We start from the raw sequence: 27,743 nt of genomic DNA, 5'->3' as shown, positions 1-27,743 counted from the left end.
TTCCTAATCAAATCTCAACGACTTGCCCCACAATTGAGGTAAGTGTCACAGGTCTATAAATTGAAGGTTCATCCTTTGTTCCTTTTGTAAAGATGGTGGTTACATTTTCTATTTCCCAAAGCATTAAGATGCTACCCCATTCCAATGAGCTTTGAAAGCTTATTGGATTCAAGCGACAGGATTTGCAATCACACCTTGGAGACTCAATTACCTTGAGCTTCCTAAAACTTCCAGTCCCACTCTTCTAATTCTGCCCTCTTGAGCATCCCTGATTATAATCACACAACCACTGGTGGCCTTCTGGTGCCTCGGGCCCAACATCTGGAACTCCCTGCCTAAACCTCTCAGCCTCTCTACCTCTCTTTCCTCCTTCAAGACGCTCCTTAAAATATACTTCTTTGACCAAGCTTTTGGTCACCTGCGCTAATTTCTACTTATACGGCTCGGTGTCAAATTTTTTTATCTCAATACTCCTGTGAAGCGCCTTGGGACGTTTCACTACATTAAAGGTGCTATATAAATACAAGTTGTTGTTGCTGCTATGTCTTTGTTGAAATACAATGGATATCCAGCCTGCTCTCTCTCTCTCAAATTCTTCACTCAGCTCAGGCATCTCACCCCACCCTTTCAATGGTAAAACCAGTTCCAAAATATTGATTTTGTAATTCTAACACTTCCTCAGTACCACCGGTAAAAGGTGCAATGTCCTTCTGCACCCTTTGCTTGCTCCTGATATATTTAAAGAATGTTTGTTATTGTCCTCTATATTCCTTTCAAGCTTCACTTTGCACCGGTTGTTAGTTTCTTGACCTTCCTTTACTCATTTCTATCGCTCGCCTTTACCTGCTGCTTGAACATTTCAGAATTTTATATACCCGTTCTTTCTCCTCAATGCCCATCAAGACTTTGCTTTACATTTCTAGTGGTTTTACTCTCCTGTTTCTAGGATAAACTACTTCTGCACTGTAAAACAAAAAAATCTTAAACCCATTTTCCTTCCCTATCTTTCCTTTTAAATAATTCTTCTCATTTTATTCCTTTCATCCCCTCAAAGTCGGCTATCCGAAAATACAATTTCTTAATCGCTGTTCTGTCTTCATCCCCATCTTACAATCCACAAGTGAATCATTAGACCTCAACTGCTTTGGCTTATTACTCCCTCCCCAAAGTTCATAGCCCTCTCCATTGTAAACATCCCCACCAGCTGTTCAAGAAAAAAAATGCTGAAGTACTTCAACAAACCACTCACACATGCAGTTTTTCTCCATTTGAGTGGTCATCTAGGTCAGGAAAATTAAAATCCCCCATGATTACAATTATGACCACCCACAGTGATATATCCAGCTATGTTCTTCCACTGTACCAATCCCCAGTTTCTGCTCTCAGCAACAATAAACCTTCCCTGATAAACAACGCCACCTCACCCCTACTTTTGGCTTCTCTATCCTTCTTGAAACACATGTAGCCCTGCAAATGTGTTGTCCACTCATCCTTTCCCTTTACAAAATATCTAATAGCTTTGTTTGTGGAAGACAGATACTGGCTGAAACAAAGCCCTACAGGATACAAGTCCTGTGAATAATCATCCGCTCAATTCCTTCGATGGCTCATTTAAACCAGTACCAACTTGTACTCTATCATGTATCCATGCCTTGTATCGAATTACTGACTGAACTCATAACAGTGAATAATCGATAATGTTGTAGTTATTTTAAATAGTTTTTCCTCATAGGCAGGTGGCCACAAAGGAAGACTAATCTTCTCACAAGTCATTCTCTGTATTAATATATATTGGAGAAAGAATTCAAGATAAATATCTAAATTAGGTTCAAGAAACAGACATGGTTAGAGAGAAGTAAGTTACTTTTTGTCAGCTTTGCCTATTACTTAGAAAATTATTGACTTTAGAGGTGATTTCTCTCCCTTCCCAAGTGCCTGACAACAATTTCACAACACTGGCTATGGAAGATTAAAACAGATTACAACATGGCAGGCAAAATGAATTGTAACATTGCATTGAGAAACAATACTTCACTACTCGCTGAATAAACAATTCTTCAGGACTGTGGATGTATTCCAGGTACTTGAATCCATGATAGTAACCAGTTACTCACAACATGTGGTCTTGGAAATAGATTGTATACTTAAAAGAAATCTGGCAAATCATCTCCGCATTACTCTAAATATAATATACATGAGTGAATAAACAACTTGTGTTTATGTGGCTCCTTTAATACAAAAAAGCAACCTGACACTTAACAAACACAGGCAGATAAAGGAGTGCACACTGAATATGAAGGGAGTGATTAGAAACTGATAGTTGAATAGATGAGTTTTGAGAAGGTTTTTGAAGATAGGAAGATAAATTGAAGGCGGAGGAGATTATGGAGGGGATCCAAGAGCTTACATAGGATTAACGGCACATAAACAGGCCATTTGGTCTAACCAGTCAATGCCAGTGTTTGTGCTCCACTCGAGCCTCCTCCCGTCTTTCCTTATCTAAATCTATCAGCATAACCCTCTATTCCCTTCTCCCTCATATGCTGGCTTAGCCTCCCCTTAAATGCATCTATACTATTCGCTTCAGCCACTCCCTGTGGTAGCGAGTTCCACATTCTCACAACTCCTTGGCTAAAGAATTTTCTTCTGAATTCCCTATTGTATTTCTTGGTAACCATCTCATATTGATGGCCTCTAGTTATGCTTTTCCCCACAAGTGGAAACATTCTCTCTGTATCGACTCTATCAAAACCTTTCATAATTTTAAAGATCTCTATTACTTCATCCCCTCAGCCTTCTTTTTTCGAGAAAAAAAGAGACCCAGCCTGTTCATCCTTTCCCGATTATGTATACCCTTGCATTTCTGGTATCACCCTCTAAATCCTCTCTGCACCCTCTCCAGTGCCTCTATCGTTTTTATAGTATGCCGACCAGAACTGTACGCAGTACTCCAACTGTGATCTAACCAAAGTTCGATACAGGTTTAGCACAACTTCCCTACTTTTTAAATTCTATATAGTTCTAGAAATAAACCCGAGTGCTTGGTTTGCTTTTTTAAGGTCTTGCTAACCTGTGTCGCAACTTTTAGCGATTTGTCTATTTGTACTCCGAGATCCCTTTGTTCCTCTACCCCACCCAGATTCGCACCCTCCGAGTAATAAGTGATCTCTCTATTCTTCCTACCAAAATATAATACCTCACATTTATCTGTTGAACTTCATTTGCCAATTATATGCCCATTCTGCAAGTTTATTAATGTCCTCCTGTAATTTGTTACAGTCCTTCTCAGTATTGACTATCGCCCCCAATTTGGTGTCATCCGCAAATTTAGAAATTGTGTTTTTGATTCCAAAATCTAAATCGTTAATATAAATTGTGAACAGTGGTCCCAGCACTGATCCTTGTGGAACATCACTATCCACCTTCTGCCACTGTGAATAGCTATCTTTTACCCATACTCTCTGCTTCCTGTCTTGAAGCCAGCTCGCTATCCATTCTGCTACTTGTCCCTTGACTCCGCATTCTCTGACCTTATCGAAGGCCTTTTGAAAATCTAGATAAGTTACATCTACTGCATTATCATTGTCTACTCTCTCTGTTACCTCTTCAAAAAGTTCAATGAGGTTGGTCAAGCAAGACTTTCCCTTTTGAAATCCATGCTGATTATTCATTATTATAGTTTTGGTTTCTCGATGTTCTTTTTTCTCCTTTAGTAGGAATTCCATTTCTTTTTCTTACCACGGATGTTAAGCTGACTGGTCTATAATTCCCTGGACATGTTCTATCCCCCTTCTTAAATATAGGTATTATTTTGAAATTCGCCAGTCCTCTGGCTCTACACCTTTTTCTAACGAGTCATTAGATATGTGGAGTAAAGCCTCTGCTATCTCTTCTCTCAATTCTTTTAAAATGCGTGGATGCAATCCATCCGGACCAGGGGTTTTATCCTCTTTGAGTTTGATTAGTTTATTTAATATACTCCCTCTTTTTATTTTAAATGTACTTATCTCATTACTAATCTCATCATCCAATGTCATGTCCTCCTGTTCTATCTCCCTGGTAAATACTGAAGCAAAATAATTACATATTTTTGCCATCTATTGTGTGGTATTATCCTGTCTAATCTTTAATGGCCCTATTCCCATCCCTTTTTTTTGACGCACCTGTAAAATATATTACTATTTTGTTTTATGTTCCTTGATAATTTCATTTCATAGTTCCTTTTTGCCTTTCTAATTGTTTTTTTGACTTCTCTCCTAATCTTGTCGTATTCTCCCTGATCATGCACTCCCCTGCTGTCTATGTACTTAATGTATGCCTCTTTCCTTACCCACAATTGTTCCCTTATGGCTGTATTCATCCATGGAGTCTCATTGTTTAATTTGTTCTTTCCTTTTAGCGGAATATATTGTTCCTGCACTCTGTTGAACGCCATTTTAAATGTTTTCCATTGCTGCTTTACATTGATTTTTGCCAATATTGTTGCTCATTTTATTTTCCTAAGTTCTATTCTCAGCCTCTAAAATCAGCTTTTCTCCAATCTATTACCCTGGTTTTTGTCATACTTATGTCCTTCTCAATTATCATCTTAAAGCATATTATATTGTGGTCACTCTTGCCTAGAGGTTCCCCTACTTTTACATCTCTTATCTGCTCTGGTTCATTCCCCATTACTCGATCCAATAGAGAATCCTCCCTTGTTGGGCTTTTTACATACTGGATTAGAAAGACGTCCTTTACACATTGTATGAACTCTATTCCCTTATCCCCTTTACCTACCTCTTCTGTCTAATTAATATCAGGATTAGTTGAAATCCCTCAAGATTATTCTTCTGTTTTTTTTTTACTAATTTCCCTAATTTGTCTGCAATTTCTTCCTCCACCTCCCTTCCACTATTAGATGGTCTGCATACACCTATTAGTTTGATTCATCCTTTATTATCTTTTATCTCTATTCATATGGATTCTATTTTTGTCTTGCTGATAGCTGCATATTTTTTTTCTACTGCCATTATGTTATCCCTAATAAGTACAGCTACTCCACCACTCCTTTTTCCCTCTATCTTTTCTAAATATGTTATTCCCTGCAATGTTTAATTACCAGTCCTGATTTTTCTGTAACCGTGATTCAGTAATCCCTACTATATCTGGTTCCTTGCAATGCACGATTGCCTCCAACTCTCCTGTCTTATTACAGACACTGTGTACATTGCTGTACAGACAGTTTAACTCACTATGTTTAACCATCTTTTTAAACGCCTGTTCTATAACTCTATTTATTCTCTTGCCATCAATATTCTCCCTTACTTTATTCTTTCCTATTTTGTTTATATTTAGCCTGGTTATGTTTCTTGTAGATCTGTCCCCCCATCTTACTAGCTTAAAGCCTTTCTCAACTCACTTCTCACCCTTTCCGTTTCAGGTGGAGCCCGCCCCATTGGTACAGCTCCTTCCTGTCCCAGAACTGGTGCCAGTGTCCCATGAAAAGGAACCCCTCTTTCCCACACCAACCCTTTAGCCATGTGTTAATTCTAGCTAGATGTCTGATATGGAGTTATAGTATAATGGAGTTCTAGTAAAAGTGGGATTTTGGAAGTTATTGATAAAAGTTGGATTTTTTTTTTGAGTGGGATGCTAAAGTTCAGTTTTATAAGATGTATGGGCTGTGCTGGAGAATACGGACAAGTTGGGGATGTCCATGAGAACGGAATGGAGACGAACAAGTTTGGAAAACACAAGTTGAGACAGGAGGAGGATCATGGAAGGTGGTGATGTGTTTCATGGATATGTGTGATGACAGAGAAACAGTCGAGTTTGGGGGAAGTGGGAGCTTGGTTCAGAGGAAGCGTTCAGCTGGAAGTCATAGAGAAAGTATAAGAACATAAGAATTAGGAACAGGAGTAGGTCATCTAGCCCCTCGAGCCTGCTCCGCCATTTAACAAGATCATGGCTGATCTGGCCGTGGACTCAGCTCCACTTACCCGTCCGCTCCCCGTAACCCTTAATTCCCTTATTGGTTAAAAATCTATCTATCTGTGACTTGAATACATTCAATGAGCTAGCCTCAACTGCTTCCTTGGACAGAGAATTCCACAGATTCACAATCCTCTGGGAGAAGAAATTCCTTCTCAACTCGGTTATAAATTGGCTCCCCCGTATTTTGAGGCTGTGCCCCCTAGTTCTAGTCTCCCCGACCAGTGGAAACAACCTCTCTGCCTCTATCTTGTCTATCCCTTTCATTATTTTAAATGTCTCTATAAGATCACCCCTCATCCTTCTGAACTCCAACAAGTAAAGACCCAGTCTACTCAATCTATCATCATAAGGTAACCCCCTCATCTCCGGAATCAGCCTCGTGAATCGTCTCTGTACCCCTCCAAAGCTAGTATATCCTTCCTTAAGGTGACCAAAACTGCACGCAGTACTCCAGGTGCGGCCTCACCAATACCCTATACAGTTGGAGAAGGACCTCCCTGCTTTTGTACTCCATTCCTCTTGCAATGAAGGCCAACATTCCATTCGCCTTCCTGATTACCTGCTGCACCTGCAAACTAACTTTTTGGGATTCATGCACAAGGACCCCCAGGTCCCTCTGCACCTCAGCATGTTGTAATTTCTCCCCATTCAAATAATATTCCCTTTTACTGTTTTTTTTCCCCAAGGTGGATGACCTCACACTTTCCGACATTGTATTCCATCTGCCAAACCTTAGCCCATTCATTTAACCTATTCTAAATCTCTTTGCAGCCTTTCTGTGTCCTCTACACAACCCGCTTTCCCACTAATCTTTGTGTCATCTGCAAATTTTGTTACACTACACTCTGCCCCCTCTTCCAGGCCATCTATGTATATTGTAAACAGTTGTGGTCCCAGCACCGATCCCTGTGGCACACCACTAACCACCGATTTCCAACCCGAAAAGGAACCATTTATCCCGACTCTCTGCTTTCTGTTCGCCAGCCAATTCTCTATCCATGCTACTACATTTCCACTGACTCCGCGTACCTTTATCTTCTGTAGTAACCTTTTGTGTGGCACCTTATCGAATGCTTTTGAAAATCTAAATACATCACATCCATCGGTACACCTCTATCCACCATGCTCATTATATCTTCAAAGAATTCCAGTAAATTAGTTGAACATGATTTCCCCTTCATGAATCCATGCTGCGTCTGCTTGATTGCACTATTCCTATCTAGATGTCCCGCTATTTCTTCCTTAATGATAGTTTCAAGCATTTTCCCCACTACAGATGTTAAACTAACCGGCCTATAGTTACCTGCCTTTTGTCTGCCCCCTTTTATAAACAGAGGCGTTACATTAGCTGCTTTCCAATCCGCTGGTACCTCCCCAGAGTCCAGAGAATTTTGGTAGATTATAACGAATACATCTGCTATAACTTCCGCCATCTCTTTTAATACCCTGAGATGCATTTCATCAGGACCAGGGGACTTGTCTACCTTGAGATCCATTAGCCACTCCAGCACTATCCCCCGAGTGATAGTGATTGTCTCAAGGTCCTCCCTTCCCACATTCCTGTGACCAGCAATTGTTGGCATGGTTTTTGTGTCTTCCACTGCGAAGACCGAAGCAAAATAATTGTTTAAGGTCTCAGCCATTTCCACATTTCCCATTATTAAATCCCCCTTCTCATCTTCTCAGGGACCAACATTTACTTTAGTCACTCTTTTCCGTTTTATATATCTGTAAAAGCTTTTACAATCCATTTTTATGTTTTGCGCAAGTTTACCTTCGTAATCTATCTTTCCTTTCTTTATTGCTTTCTTAGTCATTCTTTGCTGTCGTTTAAAATTTTCCCACTCTTCTATTTTCCCACTAACCTTGGCCACCTTATACACATTGATTTTTAATTTGATACTCTCCTTTATTTCCTTGGTTACCCACAGCTGGTTATCCCTTCTCTTACCGCCCTCCTTTTTCACTGGAATATATTTTTGTTGAGCACTATAAAAGAGCTCCTTAAAAGTCCTCCACTGTTCATCAATTGTGCCACCGTTTAGTCTGTGTTTCCAGTCTACTGTAGCCAACTCTGCTCTCATCCCACTGTAGTCCCCTTTATTTAAGCATAGTACGCTCATTTGAGACACTACTTCCTCATCCTCAATCTGTATTACAAATTCAACCATACTGTCTGTGATCACTCATTCCGAGAGGATCTTTTACTAGGAGATCATTTATTATTCCTGTCTCATTACACAGGACCAGATCTAAGATAGCTTGCTCCCTTGTAGGTTCTGTAACATACTGTTTTAAGAAACAATCCCATATGCATTCTATGAATTCCTCCTCCAGGCTACCCCATGCGATTTGATTTGACCAATCGATTATGTAGGTTAAAATCCCCCATGATTACTGCCGTTCCTTTTCACATGGCTCCATTATTCCCTTGATTATTGCCCTCCCCACCGTGAAGTTATTATTTGGGGGCCTATAAACTACACCCACCAGTGACTTTTTCCCCTGACTATCTCTAATCTCCACCCACAATGATTCAACATTTTGTTCATTAGAGCCAATATCATCTCTCACAACTGCCCTGATATCATCCTTTCCCTTCTTCTCTATCTTTCAGAATCGTCAGATACCCCTATATGTTTAATTCCCAGTCTTGGCCACCCTGCAACCACTTTTCTGTAATGGCCACCAAATCATACCCATTTGTAATGATTTGTGCCGTCAACTCATTTACTTTATTTCGAATGCTGCGCGCGTTTAGATAGAGTGTTTTAATACTAGTTTTTAAACCATGATTTTTAGTTTTGACCCCTCCTGCAGCCCCTTTATATTCAGTGGCCCTTTTTGTTTTTTGCTTTGGGTTCCTCTGCCCTCCACTTTTACTCATCTCCTTTCTGTCTTTTGCTTTTGTCTCTTTTTTGTTTCCCTCTGTCTCCCATCCCCCTGCCATATTAGTTTAACTCCTCCCCAACAGCACTAGCAAACACTCCCTCTAGGGCATTGGTTCCGGTTCTGCCCAGGTGCAGACCGTCCGGTTTGTTCTGGTCCCACCTTCCCCAGAACTGGTTCCAATGCCCCAGGAATTTGAATCCCTCCCTGTTGCACCACTGCTCAAGCCACGTATTCATCTGAGCTATCCTGCGATTCCTACTCTGACTAGCACGTGGCACTGGTAGCAATCCTGAAATTACTACTTTTGAGGTCCTACGTTTTAATTTAGCTCCTAGCTCCTTAAATTCGTCTTGTAGGACCTCATCCCTTTTTTTAACCTATATCGTTGGTACCAATGTGCACCACGACAACTGGCTGTTCACCCTTCCTTTTCAGAATGTCCTGCACCCGCTCCTAGACATCCTTGACCCTTGCACCAGGGAGGCAACATACCATCCTGGAGTCTCGGTTGCGGCCGCAGAAACGCCTATCTATTCCCCTTACAATCAAATCCCCTATCACTATTGCTCTCCCACTCTTTTTCCTGCCCTCCTGTGCAGCAGAGCCAACCACGGTGCCATAAATGTAGCATTGGAACATGCCCAAAATAATCTTTGTAAGCACAATCCACATATACCACAGATCTATATCAGCTTGCAACTGATCAGCTTAAAACACAATTGGGCAAATTTACAAGCAGGCTTCCCTCCCACGCTCTCAGCAGAAGAGATGAACGGCTACATGAACAGATATAGCTACTTACCTTGGAAAAATTATAAACAAAAATAATGAAAATGCTGAAAATCATATGAAAACTTTAATTTTGGAAATTAGGAGCTCAATTTTGGCCAGGAGTTGCTCCATTTTTCTTTGGAGTAACTTGGTTTTTCTGGCATAACTTAAAAATCCCCATTTTCCACAATTTGCACAAGTGTAACTGAGTTAGTTACAATTTTTTTTAAGTTTAGTTTTTTTTTCTCAAAAGGGGGCGTTCTCAGCCACCTACGCCAGTTCTGCCCATTTAGGCAACTTTGGCCAGCTAATAGTTACTGAAAATCTACTTAGGCCAGCGTACGTGGCCACTTCAGAAAACCCTTGCGGAGAGTTAAAGAAATCAGCGCAGGTAGGGGCATCGGAGACCATTCGGCCTGGGATAGGGTTGGGAAGCGGAGAGGACCTGCCTGCACCTAAACCACCAACCCTTACAAACCACCAAACTTTGAAAACAAAAATTTATAAGAATTCAATCAGAAATTAGAAATTGAAGTCAGTCCTACCTTCAAACTCGGCCCGGGAAGGCAGTGGGCCAGCTGGTGCAGGAGGCCACTCGGTTAGGGGCGGGCAGGAGAACTGATAGTGCGGCTGCCTGGATGATTTCTATCAGTTCTCCTGCCCGCCCACCTAGCCCTGGCTGAGTGGTCTCCCGGTGCGATAGACATGTGTGCCAATGAATTCCATTTTTCTTTAACAATTGCTTCACCTCGTTACATTACTTTATTAATCTGCTGAAGGATTAAAAGCCCATCTGTCTCAAAGGTTTTAAACGAGGAATGTACGGAAGTTCAGACTTCCAGTGTGACAATGTGCCTTTGTTTTTTTCTGTAAGCTACGAAAGAAAGGGCCGACTAATGCAATGACCCTGCCCATCCATGTGTGTATGTGTGAGAGTGAAGTGTTCACAGCTGAACTGCTTTCCTTGTGTGCGCGACATTTAATGCAGCGTTACACTCGCGAGAAAATGCAAGATATCCAGGCAGGAGCACTCAGTTCTCCTGCCCGCCCAGCCCTGGCCCTGGCTGAGTGGCCTCTCGGTGCAATCGATCTCTTAGAAATCGCACCGGGAGACCACTCGGCTTGGGCTAGGGGCGGGAGCGATTCCAGTGGCCGGCATTGGGTCCCACAGAGCGGCTGCAGCAAGACACGGAGAGGCTGGGGGCGAGGAGCTACTGCGCATGCGTGGACACTCCACTGCGCATGTGCAGACGTCCCGGCGCAGGACGCTGGCTCCACCCCCGACTCGACTGGCCACGCTGTGCGACCACAGGGAAGAGGCCGGACAGCAGCCAAAGTGGGAAGGAAATTTTTCGGTGCACTTCTGAACAGAGAAAAGTGCCGCATCTCCGGTATGTGCGCCGAAAAACGGGCTGGGCCAAAATTGAGCCCAATAATGGAGCTAACCAAAAAAGGTTAGCATGACAAAAATAACCAGCATCATTGTTACTGTCCTTTCACACTCCTGAACTAAAGCCAGCTAACATGGCATGATTGTGTTAACCTTATATTTACCATCTTCCCTTTCAGTCTTTCTTTCCTGATTGTATCAACATTGACAGAAGCATTTCTATTATCTCTAGAATCTATTGATTTGCACTTTCGCAGAACAAAATAAGCTACGTAATCAATACTACGTTATCTCTTTTTGAAGTAACTAGTGCTCTTCCCATTGGTCTGATCACCACTGTTATAGCACGACCTGTTTTCATACTGCATAGATCGATTGTGTCGTTCATTTTCTATTGGTACAGCAACATTAACTTAAGGGTAAGGCTGTGCAAGAATTGGTTTTCCACCATTTATGTTCTATCATCCTTCTTAAAAGCTATGAAGAGACGCAGATTGAAACAACTGTGCACGAATTTGCATGAAGATTCGATCTATATTCCTGCTTCTTCGGCAGCACCTCCCAAACCCACGACCTCTACCACCTAGAAGGCCGAGGGCAGCAGGTGCATGGGAGAACCAGCACCTGCAAGTTCCCCTCCAAGTTACACACCATCCTGACTTGGAAATATATCCCCGTTCCTTCATCACCACTGGGCCAAAGGCCCCAATTTTGCCCAGCACTGGGCGCTGTGTTTTTGGCGCCCAGCGATTTTTCTGGCACTAAAACTTAGTTTAAAGATTCCCCAATGTTGGGGCGACAGCGTCGACTACCAGTGGCAGAATGTTTGGTGCCATACATTCTGGCACTGGTGTACGTGGAAAAGTAGGTTACACGTCATTTCGGGCCATAAGGCCAACTTTCATCATGAACAATATGTATATATATCTTTTTTTAATAGGCGCACAGACCCGAGAAACACCGTAGGAAAAAGCCTTACCTGTAGTTAAAGAAATCTGCTCTGGCCCACTCCTATCCCCGGCCGAAGGGACTCAATGGCTATTTGACATCAACTTTTTGGAAATTTAAAAATACATCAACTATACAGAAGTTTAAATTAAAACTGATAAAAGTAAACTTACCATTAATGCTACTCCTCGGTGATAGAACTGTAAGCAAGCAAATAAAAAATAAATCTTCACCACCTTTTTCATCAATGATCTTAGTGGCCCAAAATCTTCCAAGATGTTCCAGAAGTCCAGGGAAGCCTTGTAAATCCACCAGGCAGGCAAAATCATCAGAATAATTGGAGTCTTCAACCCAAAAACAGCAATGGCAGCCTTCTGCCAATCCTCCACGCAGCCACTCCAGCCGCTGCTATCCTCTGTCGAAGGTCCTCCACTTATACGGCCCGCTGTTTTTTTCCTTCTGCGAATGAGTCAGTCATTTTTTTTTTAACGCACGCGTTGTGCGTTTCGCGTTTCACACTCTAAGCCCCGCTCGCAAGATCGACTCGGGTAGCGCTGGTGTGACATGCATGATGAGTATGTTGGCAGAAAATGTGCGATTTTTTTTTTTCAGCACAGATGGTCCACAAAGAAATGTGCATCCAGGTCAGTGTATGCCATTATTTTTACTTCGGGGAAATTGGGGCCAATATCCCGGAACTCCCTCCCCAACAGCACTGTGGGAAATACCTTCACCACAAGGCCTGCAGCACTTCAAGAAGGCGACTCACCACCACCTTCTCAAAGGCAATTAGGGATGGGAAATAAATGCTGGCCTTGCCAGTGACGCCCACATTCCGCAATGAATTAAAGAAATACTAATTACCTTTAAATAAAAGCCATTTTCAGTCACATGTATTTTTGTAAATTAACAATTTGCAGTTTAAAGAAATAAAACACACCTTCCAATCCCATTGAAATGTATGTTTTTGTCCTCTTCCTAGGTAGCCCTTCATTAAATCAACCAAAATGGTAGACAAATGCCCTTCACCTCGGCATCCAAAACGGGTACTCAAACTAGTTAATAAGAGAAGCAAAAAAAGGTGCAGGCCAATCTGCCCTCTAATTTTTCCTTCCTTTCAATAAAGAAGCATGACCCACCTCCAACTTGGCTCCTCCCCAATAACACAGCAAAGATCAGGACCCAATTTACAAGCGGCCAAGCCCTAACCTACATACAGCCACTTCATGGCATAGCCCATTAAAAAATGTTTTTTATTACACGTCAAACCGAGGTCCTGCCTGCCCTCTCAGGTGGGCAAGATCCCATGGCATTAATTGAAGAACAGCACCTAAACACCTAAAACAAATAATCTGGTCATTTATTTCATTGCTATTTGTGGGAGCTTGCTGTGCGCTAATTGGCTAGTACGTTTCCAATATTACTACAGTGACTAAACTTCAAAAGTACTTAGAAACATAGAAACATAGAAAATAGGTGCAGGAGTAGGCCATTCGGCCCTTTGAGTCTGCACCGCCATTCAATGAGTTCATGGCTGAACATGCAACTTCAGTACCCCATTCCTGCTTTCTCACCATACCCCTTGATTCCCCTAGTAGTAAGGACTTCATCTAACTCCTTTTTGAATATATTTAGTGAATTGGCCTCAACAACTTTCTGTGGTAGAGGATTCCACAGGTTCACCACTCTCTGGGTGAAGAAGTTTCTCCTCATCTCAGTCCTAAATGGCTTCCCCCTTATCCTTAGACTGTGACCCCTGGTTCTGGACTTCCCCAACATTGGGAACATTCTTCCTGCATCTAACCTGTCTAACCCCGTCAGAATTTTAAACGTTTCTATGAGGTCCCCTCTCATTCTTCTGAACTCCAGTGAATACAAGCCCAGTTGATCCAGTCTTTCTTGATAGGTCAGTCCCGCCATCCCGGGAATCAGTCTGGTAAACCTTCGCTGCACTCCCTCAATAGCAAGAATGTCCTTCCTCAGGTTAGGAGACCAAAACTGTACACAATACTCCAGGTGTGGCCTCACCAAGGCACTGTACAATTGTAGCAACACCTCCCTGCCCCTGTACTCAAATCCCCTCGCTATGAAGGCCAACATGCCATTTGCTTTCTTAACCGCCTGCTGTACCTGCATGCCAACCCTTCAATGACTGATGTACCATGACACCCAGGTCTCTTTGCACCTCCCCTTTTCCTAATCTGTCACCATTCAGATAATAGTCTGTCTCTCTGTTTTTACCATCAAAGTGGATAACCTCACATTTATCCACATTATACTTCATCTGCCATGCATTTGCCCACTCACCTAACCTATCCAAGTCGCTCTGCAGCCTCATAGCATCCTCCTCGCAGCTCACACTGCCACCCAACTTAGTGTCATCCACAAATTTGGAGATACTACATTTAATCCCCTCGTCTAAATCATTAATGTACAGTGTAAACAGCTGGGGCCCCAGCACAGAACCTTGCGGTACCCCACTAGTCACTGCCTGCCATTCTGAAAAGTCCCCATTTACTCCTACTCTTTGCTTCCTGTCTGACAACCAGTTCTCAATCCATGTCAGCACACTACCCCCAATCCCATGTGCTTTAACTTTGCACATTAATCTCTTGTGTGGGACCTTGTCGAAAGCCTTCTGAAAGTCCAAATATACCACATCAACTGGTTCTCCTTTGTCCACTCTACTGGAAACATCCTCAAAAAATTCCAGAAGATTTGTCAAGCATGATTTCCCTTTCACAAATCCATGCTGACTTGGACCTATAATATTACCTCTTTCCAAATGCACTGCTATGACATCCTTAATAATTGATTCCATCATTTTACCCACTACCGATGTCAGGCTGACCTGTCGATAATTCCCTGTTTTCTCTCTCCCTCCTTTTTTAAAAAGTGGTGTTACATTGGCTACCCTCCACTCCATAGGAACTGATCCAGAGTCAATGGAATGTTGGAAAATGACTGTCAATGCATCCACTATTTCCAAGGCCACCTCCTTAAGTACTCTGGGATGCAATCCATCAGGCCCTGGGGATTTATCGGCCTTCAATCCCATCAATATCCCCAACACAATTTCCCGACTAATAAAGATTTCCCTCAGTTCCTCCTCCTTACTCGACCCTCCGACCCCTTTTATATCCGGAAGGTTGTTTGTGTCCTCCTCAGTGAATACCGAACCAAAGTACTTGTTCAATTGGTCCGCCATTTCTTTGTTCCCCGTTATGACTTCCCCTGATTCTGACTGCAGGGGACCTACGTTTGTCTTTACTAACCTTTTGCCTTAATTTGCTCCTCAACCAGCAATGCTACCCCACCTCCTTTTCCTTTTATTCTATCTTTCCTGAATGTTGAATACCCCTGGATGTTGAGTTCCCAGCCCTGATCATTGGCTGTTACGCACTTTAGGACATCTTGAGGTCGTGAAAGGCGAGATATAAATGCAATTTATCCCCTTGAATGTTTAACTGAATACAAGTAAATAATGAAATCTCATTTATCACACTATTCCACATATTAATTTGAAATTCTGTATTGTATTGGTAGACAATTATCTTAGATTCTAAGATACCATTCAAGACTTAGAACCAGTATATCCCTTGGTTTATACAGGAAGTGAGTAGGTCTCAGCTACTGACATCTCTGAACTGGTTCATAATACTGAAGTCCCCAGTTTCTGATGGGGTCAAGGGGCTAGAATTTCTACTGCATCGCCGCCCGGTTTCTCAGTATTTTCGCCGACCTGGCATTGGTCGTTTTGGGCAAGAACCGGGTCGGCAAAAATTTCCACAAATGAGTTCCGTCGGAGGTTTCGAAGTATCGCTGGGGAGCGGACTGCTGGCATGCACCGTCCATAAACTACCATCGCCCGATTTTTGACTCAGTGGTAAGTTGGAAAAAAACGCCCACGAGAAGCAGCAAAAAAAGGTAAGTTAATGGGTTTTTAATAATAATTTTAAACTTCTCTTAGTGATGAAGGTGAAAAGGGTCCCATGAATGTTTTCTGATTTTTTATTTTACGTTTTTTGAAAGAATATTTTTGGGGGGCTTTTCCTTCTCCTCGGTAGACCCAACCAGCAGCCTCAGTGTAAATTTTAGTAATTATCGCCCCTTTTTTATTTAAAAAAGAACCACCCAATTGACCCAAGATTCCATTTTATGTCAAGAATCGGGTGTAAGGTCCATTTTTTTGCTGGGCGGATTTTTTTCTTTTTTTAAAATGGAATTTTTCACCTGCGATAATCTGAAAATCTTAGCGGTATTTTGGGTGGCAATCCAGCGCTGGCGGATTTTTGGGAAAATCGAGCCCAAGGACTTTACCAATCTTCAATTTCTTTACTTTGCCTTCAATTTAATTATAATTTCAGTTAGAAATGTTTAAATACTTCAAGACACTTCAATTTAATTAAACCTTCAATTACAACTTTTAAATCATTAGTGTTACTTCAATTCACTTATTTAAGCTTTCATAGGAACTAGACTGGGCCATTTAGCCCCTCGAGCCTGTTCCGCCATTCAATGAGATCATCGCTGATCTGTGACCTAAATCCAAATACCCGCCTTTGCCCCAAATCCCTTAATACCTTTGGCTAACAGAAATCTATTAATCTCAGATTTTAAATTAACAGTTAACCCAGCATCAGCTGCCGTTTGCGGAAGAGAGTTCCAAACTTCTATGCTTTGCATGTAGAAGGGTTTCCTAACTTCACTCCTGAAAGGCCTGGCTCTAATTTTTAGGCTATGTTCCCTTGTCCTAGATTTCCGAACCAGCGGAAAGAGTTTATTTCTATCCACCCTATCAACTCCACATAATATCTCGAAAACTTCAATCATACCTTCTAAATTCCAGGGAATGCAATCCTAGTTTGTGTAATCTCTCCTCGTAACTTAACCCTTGGAGTCCAACTATCATTCTAGTAAATCTATGCTACACTCCCTCCAAGGCCAATGTATCCATTCTGAAGGTGTGGTGCCCAGAGCTGAACACAGTACTCTAGATGTGGTCCAACCAGGACTTTGTACAGCTGCAGAATGACTTCTAATCCCCTTGTATTCTAGTCCTATAGATATAAAGGCCAGAATGAGGGGCGAGTTAGCGAAGGTAGATTGGGAAATTAGATTAAAAGGAATGAATGATGGTAGATAAGCAGTGGAAAACATTTAAAGAAATATTCCAAAATTCTCAATGAATATGCATTCCACTGAGAAATAAAAACTCCATGGGAAACGTGATCCATCCGTGGCTAACTAAAGAAGTTTAAAAGAAGAGGCTTATAATGTTGCAAAGAATAGTAAGGCTGAGGATTGAGAACGCTTTAGAAAGCAGCAAAAGATGACCAAAAAGTTGGCATAAAAAGGAGAAAATAGATTATGAGAGTAAACTAAGATTATAAGAGCTTCTACAAGTATGTAAAAAGGAAGGGCGTAGCAAAAATAAGCATTGGTCCCTTAGAGGCTGAGGCAGGTGAAATTATAAATGGGGAATAAGGAAATGCTTTGTGTGTCCTCACTGTAGAAGACAAACAAAGCATACCAAAAATAGTGGGGAACCAATGGGCTAATAAGAGTGAGGAACTTAAAGTAATTAATACCAGTAGAGAAAAAGTACTCGAGAAACTAATGAGACTAAAAGCCGACAAATCCCCTAGAACTCTAGACGAGGTGACTAAAGAGATAGTGGATGCATTGACTGTGATCTTCCAAAATACCCCAGATTTTTGAATGGTAACAGCGGATTGGAAGATAGCAAATGTAACACCGCTATTCAAGAAAGGAGGATGCGAGAAAACGGGGAACTACAGGCCAGTGAGCCTGACATCAGTCATCGAGAAAATGCTGGAATCCATTATTAAGGAAGTGGTAATGGGGCACTTAGAAAATTGTAATATGGTTTTATGAAAGGGAAATCGTGTTTAACAAATTGGTTAGCGTTTTGTGAGGATGTAACTAGCAGGGTAGATAAAGGGGAACCAGTGGATGTAGTATATTTGGATTTCCAAAGGGCATTTAATAAGGTGTGACATAAAAGGTTGCTATGCAAGATAAGGGCTCATGGGTTTGGGGGCGAATATATTAGCATGGATAGAGGATTGATTAACAGACAGAAAACAGAGACTAGGGATAAACTGGTCATTTCCTGGCTGGCAAACTGTAACTAGTAGGATGCCACAAGAATAAGTGCTTGGGCCTCAGCTATTTACAATCTATATTAATGACTTAGATTAAGGAACCGAGTGCAATGTATCCAGGTTTGCTGATGTACAAAGCTAGGTCGGAATTAAGCTGTGATGAGGATACAGAGCCTGCAAAGGAATATAGACAGGTTAGATGAATGGGCAATAAGGTGGCAGATGGATTATAATGTGAGGAAATGTGAGGTTATTCAATTTGGTAGGAAGAATAAAAAAAAACAGAATATATTTTAAATGGTGAGAAACTATTAAATGTGATGTTCAGAGATTTAGGCATCCTCTTACAGGAAACAGACAGTTAGTTTGCAGGTACAGCAAGCAATTAGGAAGGCAAATGGCATGTTGGCCTTTATTGCAAGGGGGTTGGAGTACAAGAGTAAGGAAGTCTTACTACAGTTGTACAGGGCTTGGTGAGACCACAGCTGGAGTACTGTGCACAATTTTGGTCTCCTTACCCGAGAAAGGACATGCATGCCATACGAGGCGTTGCAATGAATGTTCACTAGATTGATCCCTAGGTTGAAAGGGTTGTCTTATGAGGAGAGATATAGCCGATACTCTCTGGAGTTGGGAAGAATGAGAGGTGATCTCATTGAAACGTAAGATTCTGAGGGGGATTGACAGAGTAAATGCTGAAATAAATGCAGGGTAAATTGGAGGGAGCAGTGTGCAGCGGCCCGGCCCAGAAATCGGCACGATCCCAGCCTGCAAGACCATCAGCAGGCTGGGGCCATTGGAGGGAGCAGCGTGTGGCGGTATGCCACTTCAGGGAGCAGTGCGTGCTGCTGCAGGAGGGTGATGGCTGCGAAGCCAGGTCGCTGATTGCAGTGCAGGCAGGCACAGCAGGAGGGACGAAGGAGCGGCAAGAGTTTGTAGATGGAAGTGACCGGGGCCCAGGAGAGGTGAGAGTTTGGGGCTCAGAAGAAGCGAGGGCCTAGGGGCAGCACAGACCAGCCCACACTGCGATAGGTGTACGCTAGGTCCGTGCAGCAGAGCTGGTCTCCAGTTGTCTTGGGTAATCCTTGTCACTGGACCAAGACCGAGCTCTGTTGAGCCCGTGTGGTGGCTGGTGTGCAATGACCACCACACGTTAAAATAATCCACGCACAGGCATTTTCCCCCTTCAAGATGTAGTTCGGGATGTGGAATATTAGGTCCTTCACTGAAACACCTGTGAACTCATCCCTTTTTGGTGTGGAAGCAAGTCACCCTCGCTTCGAGGGACTGCCTATGATGATGAAATGCTGAGAGATAGTTTCCCCTGGGTGGAGAGTCGAGAACTAGGAGGCACAGTCTCAGGATAAGGGGTTGGCCATTTAAGGCTGAGATGAGGATGAATTTCTTCACTCAGAGGGTTGTGAATCTTTGGAATTCTCTATCCCAAAGGGCTGTGAATGCTGAGTCGTCGAGTATATTCAAGGCTGAGGAGATTTTTGGACTCTAGGAATGAAGGGATATGGGGATAGGGGAGGAAAGTAGAATTGAGGTTGTAGCTCAGCCATGACCTTATTGAATGGTGGAGCAGGCTCGAAGAGCATATGGCCTACTCCTGCTCCTAATTCTTATGTTCATATTCGCCTTTTTAATCATTTTTTCTACCTGTCCATGACATTTTAGTGATCTTTGTACATGGACCTCCAAGTCTCTTTGGACCTCCACTGCTCCTCATTTAGTAAGTACCCTGTTCTATCCTTTTTAGATCTAAAGTGGATGACATCACACTTGTCTATATTGAAATCCATTTGCCACAGTCTGTGTCATTTTATGCTTCCATCTACACTATTTCCAAGAAGAGCAGGGGAGTTATCCCCGGTATCATATCCAATATTTATCCCAGAATCAACATCGCTAAAACAGATTATCTGGTCATTATCACATTGCTGTTTGTGGGAGCTTGCTGTGTGCAAATTGGCTGCTACGTTTCTTGAATTACAACAGTGACTACACTTCAAAAATATGTTATTAGCTATAAAGCGTTTTAGAATGTCCGGTGCTCATGAAAGGCGCTATATAAATGCAAGTCGTTCTTTCCTTTTCTTTACACTGTTTACAATGCCGCCTATCTTTGGGTCATCAGTAAACTTGGATATGTGGCTTTCTCCATCCCAACATCTAAGTTGTTAATAAATAGAGTGAATAGTTGAGATCCCAGAAAAGATCGCTGTGGGGCGCCATCTAGCCAAATAGAGTTCATGCCCATTATCCCTAATCTCAGTCTCCTCCCACTCAGCCAATCACCTTACTAGGTCAATCATTTGCCCTCAATTCTATGAGCTTCAACTTTAGCTAATAGTCTCTTATGAGGAACTCTATCGAATACTTTCTGGGTGTCTATATAAACAACATCTATGGACATTCCCCCATCCACTCCTTTATTCACCTCTTCAAAAAAATCCATTACTGTAGTCACCTCTTCAAAAAATCAGTCAAGTTCGTCATGCATGACATTCTACTCTTTACAAATCCATGCTGGCTCTCTCTGATTAGCTGAAACTCTTAAGGTGTTCAGTCACTTGATTGGGCCGAATGGACTGTTTATGTGCCGTATGTCCTCTGTAATCCTTAATTATAGATTCTAATAATTTCCTCATATCCGATGTTAGGATATAATTCCCTGGTTTCCCTCTCTGACTTTTCTTAATTGGCAGAGTGACAGGTGCAATTTTCCAATTGAAAGGAACGTTTCCTGAATCGAGAGAACTTTGGAAGATCATAGTTAGGGTATCTGCAATGTGCTCACCTACTTCCTTTAAAACCCTGGGATGAAAACCATCTGGTCCTGGAGATGTGGCACTCTTTAGTGCCATTAGTTTCCTCATTACTGTTAATTTGCTTATGTTAATTTTGGTGAGTCCCAGCCCGATTCAATATTCGTTTCCTTGGGATATCCGGCATGCTATCGTCTTCCTCAATTGAAAAGTCTGATATAAAGCAATTATTTTAATTATTAATATCTCCATTGCCCACATTGCTCTTAACCACCTTTTTTCTAATATAATTGTAGAAGTTTTTTGTGTTGATTTTGATATCCTTTGCAAGTTTCATTTCAAACTCCCTTTTTGTAGCTGTTACTACCTGTATCTGTTTTTTCATTTTTTGCTGCTCTGTGTGTCTCTCCCATTCGCCAGGATCTGTGCTATTTTTTGAAACTTGTATGCTTTTTATTTTAGTTTCATGTTGTTCCATACCTCTTTAGTTACCCATGGTTGTTTGTCGGCATATAGAGCTCTTGACCCATAGGGGTATAAACTGGTTCGCTATCATGTTAAATTCTTTTTTGAACACCTCCCACTGTTTTCAGTTTTCAGTGTGGAATAGTAATGGCTGCTTTCTGTGTTTGTGTTGTAAAAGGGAATTCTCAGGTCTAATTGGTTCCTGTTAACCAAATAACTGATAACAGCACAATTCAAAGAAAATGAGAATTCTACATTCATTCAGACCTAACTCATTCGTAATAGAAGTTTGCTTATCAGAAATGTGATGGGTGTTCATCATTTGGCATGTGTTTATCTTGCACTAAACATTCAATGCTGAATTAATGGAGACTGCTTGGTGAAATACCCAGACCTGCTTTTGTCCAAATGAATCATTAAATGAAAAAAAATGGTATCTCAAAGTTTGTGTTCGGAAGAATTCATTAAGATGCAGATAAATGTAGAATCTGGCAGCTGCAGTGTGCATTTCGGCATAAAACAAAATGATACGGTACTGCTAATGATCCAGTCCTTTATAAAACCAAAACAAACGTAAGCAGCAGATAGACTGCAGAAATATTGGTATCCCAGAATTGGATGTTTATACATAAGCAAAAACAATCAGGTACCTTACAAAGTCTTTACTCCATTCTTTGACCATTTTATTTTGTACAAATTCTGCAGAATATGGCATTTTTAATCCCTTTACGTTCCTGGAAAATAGCTACGATTACATCACAGGAAAAGAACCACTTCGATGAGCAGGTGGTTCATAACCATTTAATAACCACATCATGTAACAGTGTAATAGTCATCTGGGACAAAAATAAGCTGATCGCGGTGTAACTTTCAGAAAATACAAGACGATAAACTGCGATGTAAACATTATATTCTCTGACCAGCTCCGTTGGGCGGGCCACATCGTTCACATGCCCGACACGAGACTCCCAAAACAAGTGCGCTACTCGGAACTCATACACGGCAAGCGAGCCCCAGGTGGGCAGAGGAAATGTTTCAAGGACACCCTCAAAGCCTCCTTGATAAAGTGCAACATCCCCACCGGCACCTGGGAATCCCTGGCCCAAGACCTGCCTAAGAGCATCCGGGAGGGCGCTGAGCACAGAGTCTCGTTGCCGAGAGCATGCAGAGACCAAGTGCAGACAGCGGAAGGAGCGTGCGGCAAACCAGACTCCCCACCCACCCTTTCCTTCAATGACTGTCTGTCCCACCTGTGCCAGAGATTGTAATTCCCGTACTGGACTGTACAGTCACCTGAGAACTTACTTTTAGAGTGGAAGCAAGTCTTCCTCGATCTCGAGGGACTGTCTATGATGATGATAATATTCTTGGCTAGTGTGCGTTACAGGCAAGAGTTCAGATAGGACAAGAAACCCACGGGATCGGATGGGAACGCCCGTTTTATACTCCACCCAATATTGCTCTCCGCTGATTTCAATGGAGAGTAAAATGGGTCTAAGACCAGCGTTGCATTTGATTCTGAGGGACAGGATAAATCTACATTTAGAAAGTCACGGATTAATCAGGTACAGTCAGCACAGTTTTGTTAAAGGACAGTCCTGCCTGACTAACGTGACTTAATTTTTCGAGGAGGTAACCAGGAGGATGGATGAGGGCAGTGCGTATGATGTAGTGGATATGGATTTTAGCAAAGCTTTTGATAAGGTCCCATATGGCAGATTGGTCACGAAAATAAAAGTCCATGGGATCCAGGGCAAAGTGGCAAGTTGGATCCAAAATTGGCTCAGAGGCAGGAAGCAAAGGTTAATGGTTGATGGGTGTTTTTGTGACTGGAAGGATGTTTCCAGTAGGGTTCCACAGGGCTCAGTACTGGGTCCCTTGCTTTTTGTGGTATACATCAATGATCTAGACTTGAATATGGGGGTATTATTAAGAAGATACTAAAATGGGTTGTGTGGTTGACAATGAAGAAAGCTGTAGACTGCAGGAAGATATCAATCAACTGGTCAGGTGGGAAGAACAGTGGCAAATGGAATTTAATCCGGAGAAGTGTGAGGTAATGCATTTGGGGAGGGCTAACAAGTAAAGGGAATACACATTAAATGGTAGAACACTGAGAAGTGTTGAGGAACAAAGGGACCTTGGAGTGCATGTCCACAGATCCCTGAAGGTTGGTCAGGCCAGGTCGATAAAATGGTTAAGAAGGCATACAAAATGCTTGCCTTTATTAGCTGAGGCATAGAATACAAGAGCAGTCGGGTTATGCTTGAACTGTATATAACAGTGGTTAAGCCACAGCTGGAGTACTGCATTACAGGAAGGACGTGATTGCACTGGCGAGGGTACAGAGGAGATTTACGAGGATGTTGCCGGTGGTAGAAAATCTTAGGGGAACAGATTGGATAGGCTGGGTTTGTTTTCCTTGGAACAGAGGAGGCTGAGGGGAGACCTCAGTGAGGTGTATAAAATTATGAAGGGCCTAGATATAGTGGATAGAAAGGGCCTATTTCCCTAGTAGAGGGAACAACCACCAGGGGGAATAAATGTAAAGTAATTGGTAGAAGGTTTAGAGGGAATTTGAGGGGAAATTTCTTCACAGAGGGTTGTGGGGATCTGGAACTCACTACCTGAAAGGGTGGTAGAGGCAGAAACCATCACCACATTTACAAAGTATTTTGCACTTGGATGTGCACCTGAAGTGCAGTAACCTGCAGGGTTACGGACCTTAGAGCTGGAAAGTGGGATTAGGCTGGATAGCCTCTTGTTGGCCGGCACGGACACGATGGGCTGAAATGGCCTCCTTCTATGATTCCATCAGGTACCTGATGGGCGGGTTAGGTTAAAAACTGCCCCCTCAGTTTCTGAATACCACCCAAATCAAGAGAGCATTACACCCTCAAACACTGATTTGATTTTTTTTTAACAACTGCAATTTTTTCTAATTATTTATCTTTTCATTCATATTTTAATCTTCCATACCAGCATCATTCTTTCCTAACCAGCACCAGCATGCCTAGTTTTGCATTATGTAACAAGTTTTTAAAAAACTATCCTGGAATAGAGAGTTTCAAGTGTTCTTTCGTGTAAGAGCAAGAAAGCTTTTATTGGATTAAACCTGCAAGCATATATATCCCACATACATACATTCTCTATTACAACTGCCAAATACTAATGCAAGAGAAACTGAATATTGCAAAAGAAACATGAAATAAAGTGTTAAAACATGAAGCAAGTGTTAAATGTTATTCTGCTTCACGTATTAGCTAGTGCCTGCAGTTCCCAAAGATATGCTCAACTGCAGCAAAAGTAACTCCTACAAGATTGCACAGTACTTTCATACCTCACCACACTCATAGGGCCCAAGTTTCGGGTTGGAGCAACTAGTTTAGTTTGGAGTATCTTAGAAATCGCAATTCTTGGCACTTAGTTTGCTCCAGTTCTAGTGAGTTAGTTTGGGTTCGTTTTAATTCAGGTATTTTTTTTCCAAAAGGGGGTGTGTCCAGCCACTCAGGCCTGTTTTGCAAGTTTTGGCAGTGAAAACTTACTCGGTCATCCTAAGATGTGCCTCAGGTGCACCAATGAAAATAAGTTAGGCCTTGTACAGGGGATTCTCATGAATTTATACTAACTTGTGTATCTGTTGGTCAGTGATTGTGACCATCCCAAGGTTGACCAAAATCATCAGACTTTATAGAATTTAGGCATTTGTTTCTGTGTTTTGAAACAGTAATATAACACCACTCAACCTGTGATGTGGTTTGGACAAAGTCCACAGCAGGGTACATTGTAATTGCCTATTTTCTCATTTTCTATCAGTAGCGGAGACAAGCAATCAGAATTATTGTCAATCAAACAATTATAATTGCTAGTGCATAGTAATTGTCAATAGCATATTACATTATGTAGCAGATTTTTTATTCCCTGAGCAAGGCATAGGTCATATAAAAAGTCAATGCAAAGGAAAATGAAACTATAATAAACTAGCAAATTACAACAGTCTACACATAATTTTAAATTTTTGTAAACTTTGTGAAAGGAGAGAGATGCTAGTGCCAAGGAGAGGAGCACTTTCTATCTTAGGCTCCCAGTGCCAGCCAATATCAACCACTCTTGGGTCAGGTATAACACGGTTATACCAATAACAAGCTCAACCCCAACTTCAAGAGCACTCGCCACCAGGAACTGAACTGAAAGCACCTAAACTCATTTCAAGAATACAAGCCACCAAGTCCACAAATGGCTCGTTAAGGGGGTCATAAAAATATCCTGCCTGATCTGGGCCTGTGGGTGACCCCTTTGTTAGCTAAGTTTGGAACTCTCTTCCACAAACGGCAATTGATGCTAGGTTCATTTTCAATCTGAAATTGTTAGATTTTTGTTAGCTAAAGGTATTAAGGGATCTGGGGTAAAGGCGGGTATATGGAGTTAGGTCACAGATCAGCCATGATCTCAGCGAATGGCGGAACAGGTTTGAGGGGCTAAATGGCCGACTCCTGTTCCTAAAGGCCTGAGAAGTTAGAAGACAAACAAGCAACCTGGTCATGTCTGAGTGTCGGTGCTTCATTGATTTCGAGATCATCGACACAAGGCTGTGAGGGGTAACTGACATTAGCAGGACTGAGCTCTAACATGTGTGTCACTGAGATTGATCAATGGAAGTTATGAATTTACTTTGAAAAGTAAGGATTTTCAAGATGATGTTTTTGACACTTAGTTTAGCTCTGTTATTTTAGTAATCTTTGTAGTAGACAGTATATGGTACTTTGTCTTGCATATGTAGGAGAGAGAAAGGTTACATAATTTAAGATTGTATGGATATACCAGGAAGCTACAGGCAGATATATGTGTGTCGCTTAGATAGACAAGTTTCCTTCAGATTAAGGGAGGTGAGATTTCAGACAGCTTGTCCAGATATAGCTAACAGCTTGGAAGATGAATTTACTCAAGATCAGAGAATCCAAGAGGCATGGATTGCACCTCGACAATCATCATTCTGACATCTCAGAAGGCTAACAACATCCTCCCAGAGGAAGGTGAGTCAACCAGTTCATCCAAGCCACCTCATAGGGATGAGGTCATATACATTCTGGAAAACTTGCTAACTCTAAGCATATAGGGTTGAATCTATTCATTAGAATGCCAATCTAATGCTGTTAACTTGTAAGTTATTTAAGGAATCTAATCCTAAATTCATCTCACCAATTTACATCAAACTCAAGACACTGTTAATCAGCAAGTAGTTAATGCTGAATTACACTAAACTGCTTTGTAATCCTTGTTTCGTCAATCAACCCCATCTCCTAATTATTTGCATACTCAATGTTTAAGTGCTGCTTATAAACAGCTGTTAGTTTATGACTTGGTTGTCTGACTTCTTTGATAACTGGCAGAAGAGGGTTCATTCATTCACTTAGCCATAGTGTAACTGCTAATATAATCCAAACTAATTGATACAGGTCAGTTTGGTGAGCCACATTTAGGCATCATTATCTTAGGTATAAACTGGGTGGTAAATAACAGATGGTTCCTTGACAAGAAGTTAAGGCAATGGGTTAAAGATTTGTCTGGTGTCCTTAATGAATATTCTTGTTCGATGTGTGTTCTTGCAATGTGTTAGTCCAATTAAGGTGATCCCTCTTTGTGCTACATCTAATACTGTTGTATTGATGTTAAAATACTACCAGGCATAGAGCAACAACAACACTATTATCTTACCTTCAGCTGGGATGATCGAGGTGGTTTCTGAGGTGGTTCTTCGTAGGGCCGGTCTCCAAGAGATGCTAAGATTCGTTTGCGATGACCGAGTAAGGCTATTTTTAGCACCTAAAATAACACAAAACTTAATCATGAAAAAGAAATGATCATGCAGGAATTCATTTATCCCACTTCACCCTATGGGTGATCAATCAATTGAATATCCTTGATGTTTGAACACACTTCTCAGATAAAGTCACTTCAGGGTGAATGAAAAATAGAACAGGAAAACCAGTCCTTTCCACAACCTGCAGCCAAGGTGGATAGATTCATCTGATTAAAAAATACTATTCAATAAGAATCACTCACAACCTACGAGCAATCTGCTCTTCACACAATTATGTGACCTTGCTGAATTAAGAAAGCAGTAACTGAAGCCACACACATACAAGATTCTATTTCAGAGAGAAATCTCCGAGTTGCTTTACCTATACTCCATCTTCAAATAATAAAACATGAATCAAGTACTTTTTAAACAGCCCTTTTCTGCTGAATGGTATTTATAGTTCTCAAAGAAACACAGAATCTCAATCATCCATTCTCTAAAATTATGGTTGAATTTTGTACCCAACTAATTATAAACCCTTATTTAAGAGAGAAACTTATAAGTTACTATAAAATAGTGCTTGAATGAATGAAAGGAACCAT

The 27,743-nt window shown here is 41.7% G+C and overlaps 1 protein-coding gene across 3 annotated transcripts in view; it reads right to left on the bottom strand.

Annotated features, from left to right (window-relative positions):
* LOC139227820 (ankyrin repeat and SAM domain-containing protein 1A-like) overlaps positions 1–27,743 on the bottom strand; it is a 482,026-nt gene that overhangs the window by 47,296 nt on the left and 406,987 nt on the right. For all 3 annotated transcript variants that reach the window (XM_070858888.1, XM_070858889.1, XM_070858890.1), the window contains one exon: positions 27,057–27,164. In XM_070858888.1, coding sequence (XP_070714989.1) covers positions 27,057–27,164 — 108 coding nt within the window. The remainder of the gene's footprint in view (positions 1–27,056; positions 27,165–27,743) is intronic.

This window comes from Pristiophorus japonicus, chromosome 17 (genome assembly GCF_044704955.1).
Source record: "Pristiophorus japonicus isolate sPriJap1 chromosome 17, sPriJap1.hap1, whole genome shotgun sequence".
Classification (NCBI taxonomy): Eukaryota; Metazoa; Chordata; class Chondrichthyes; family Pristiophoridae; genus Pristiophorus; species Pristiophorus japonicus.
The sequence above is the reverse complement of the archived record's forward strand: the minus strand, read 5'-3'. Positions and strand labels throughout refer to the sequence as shown.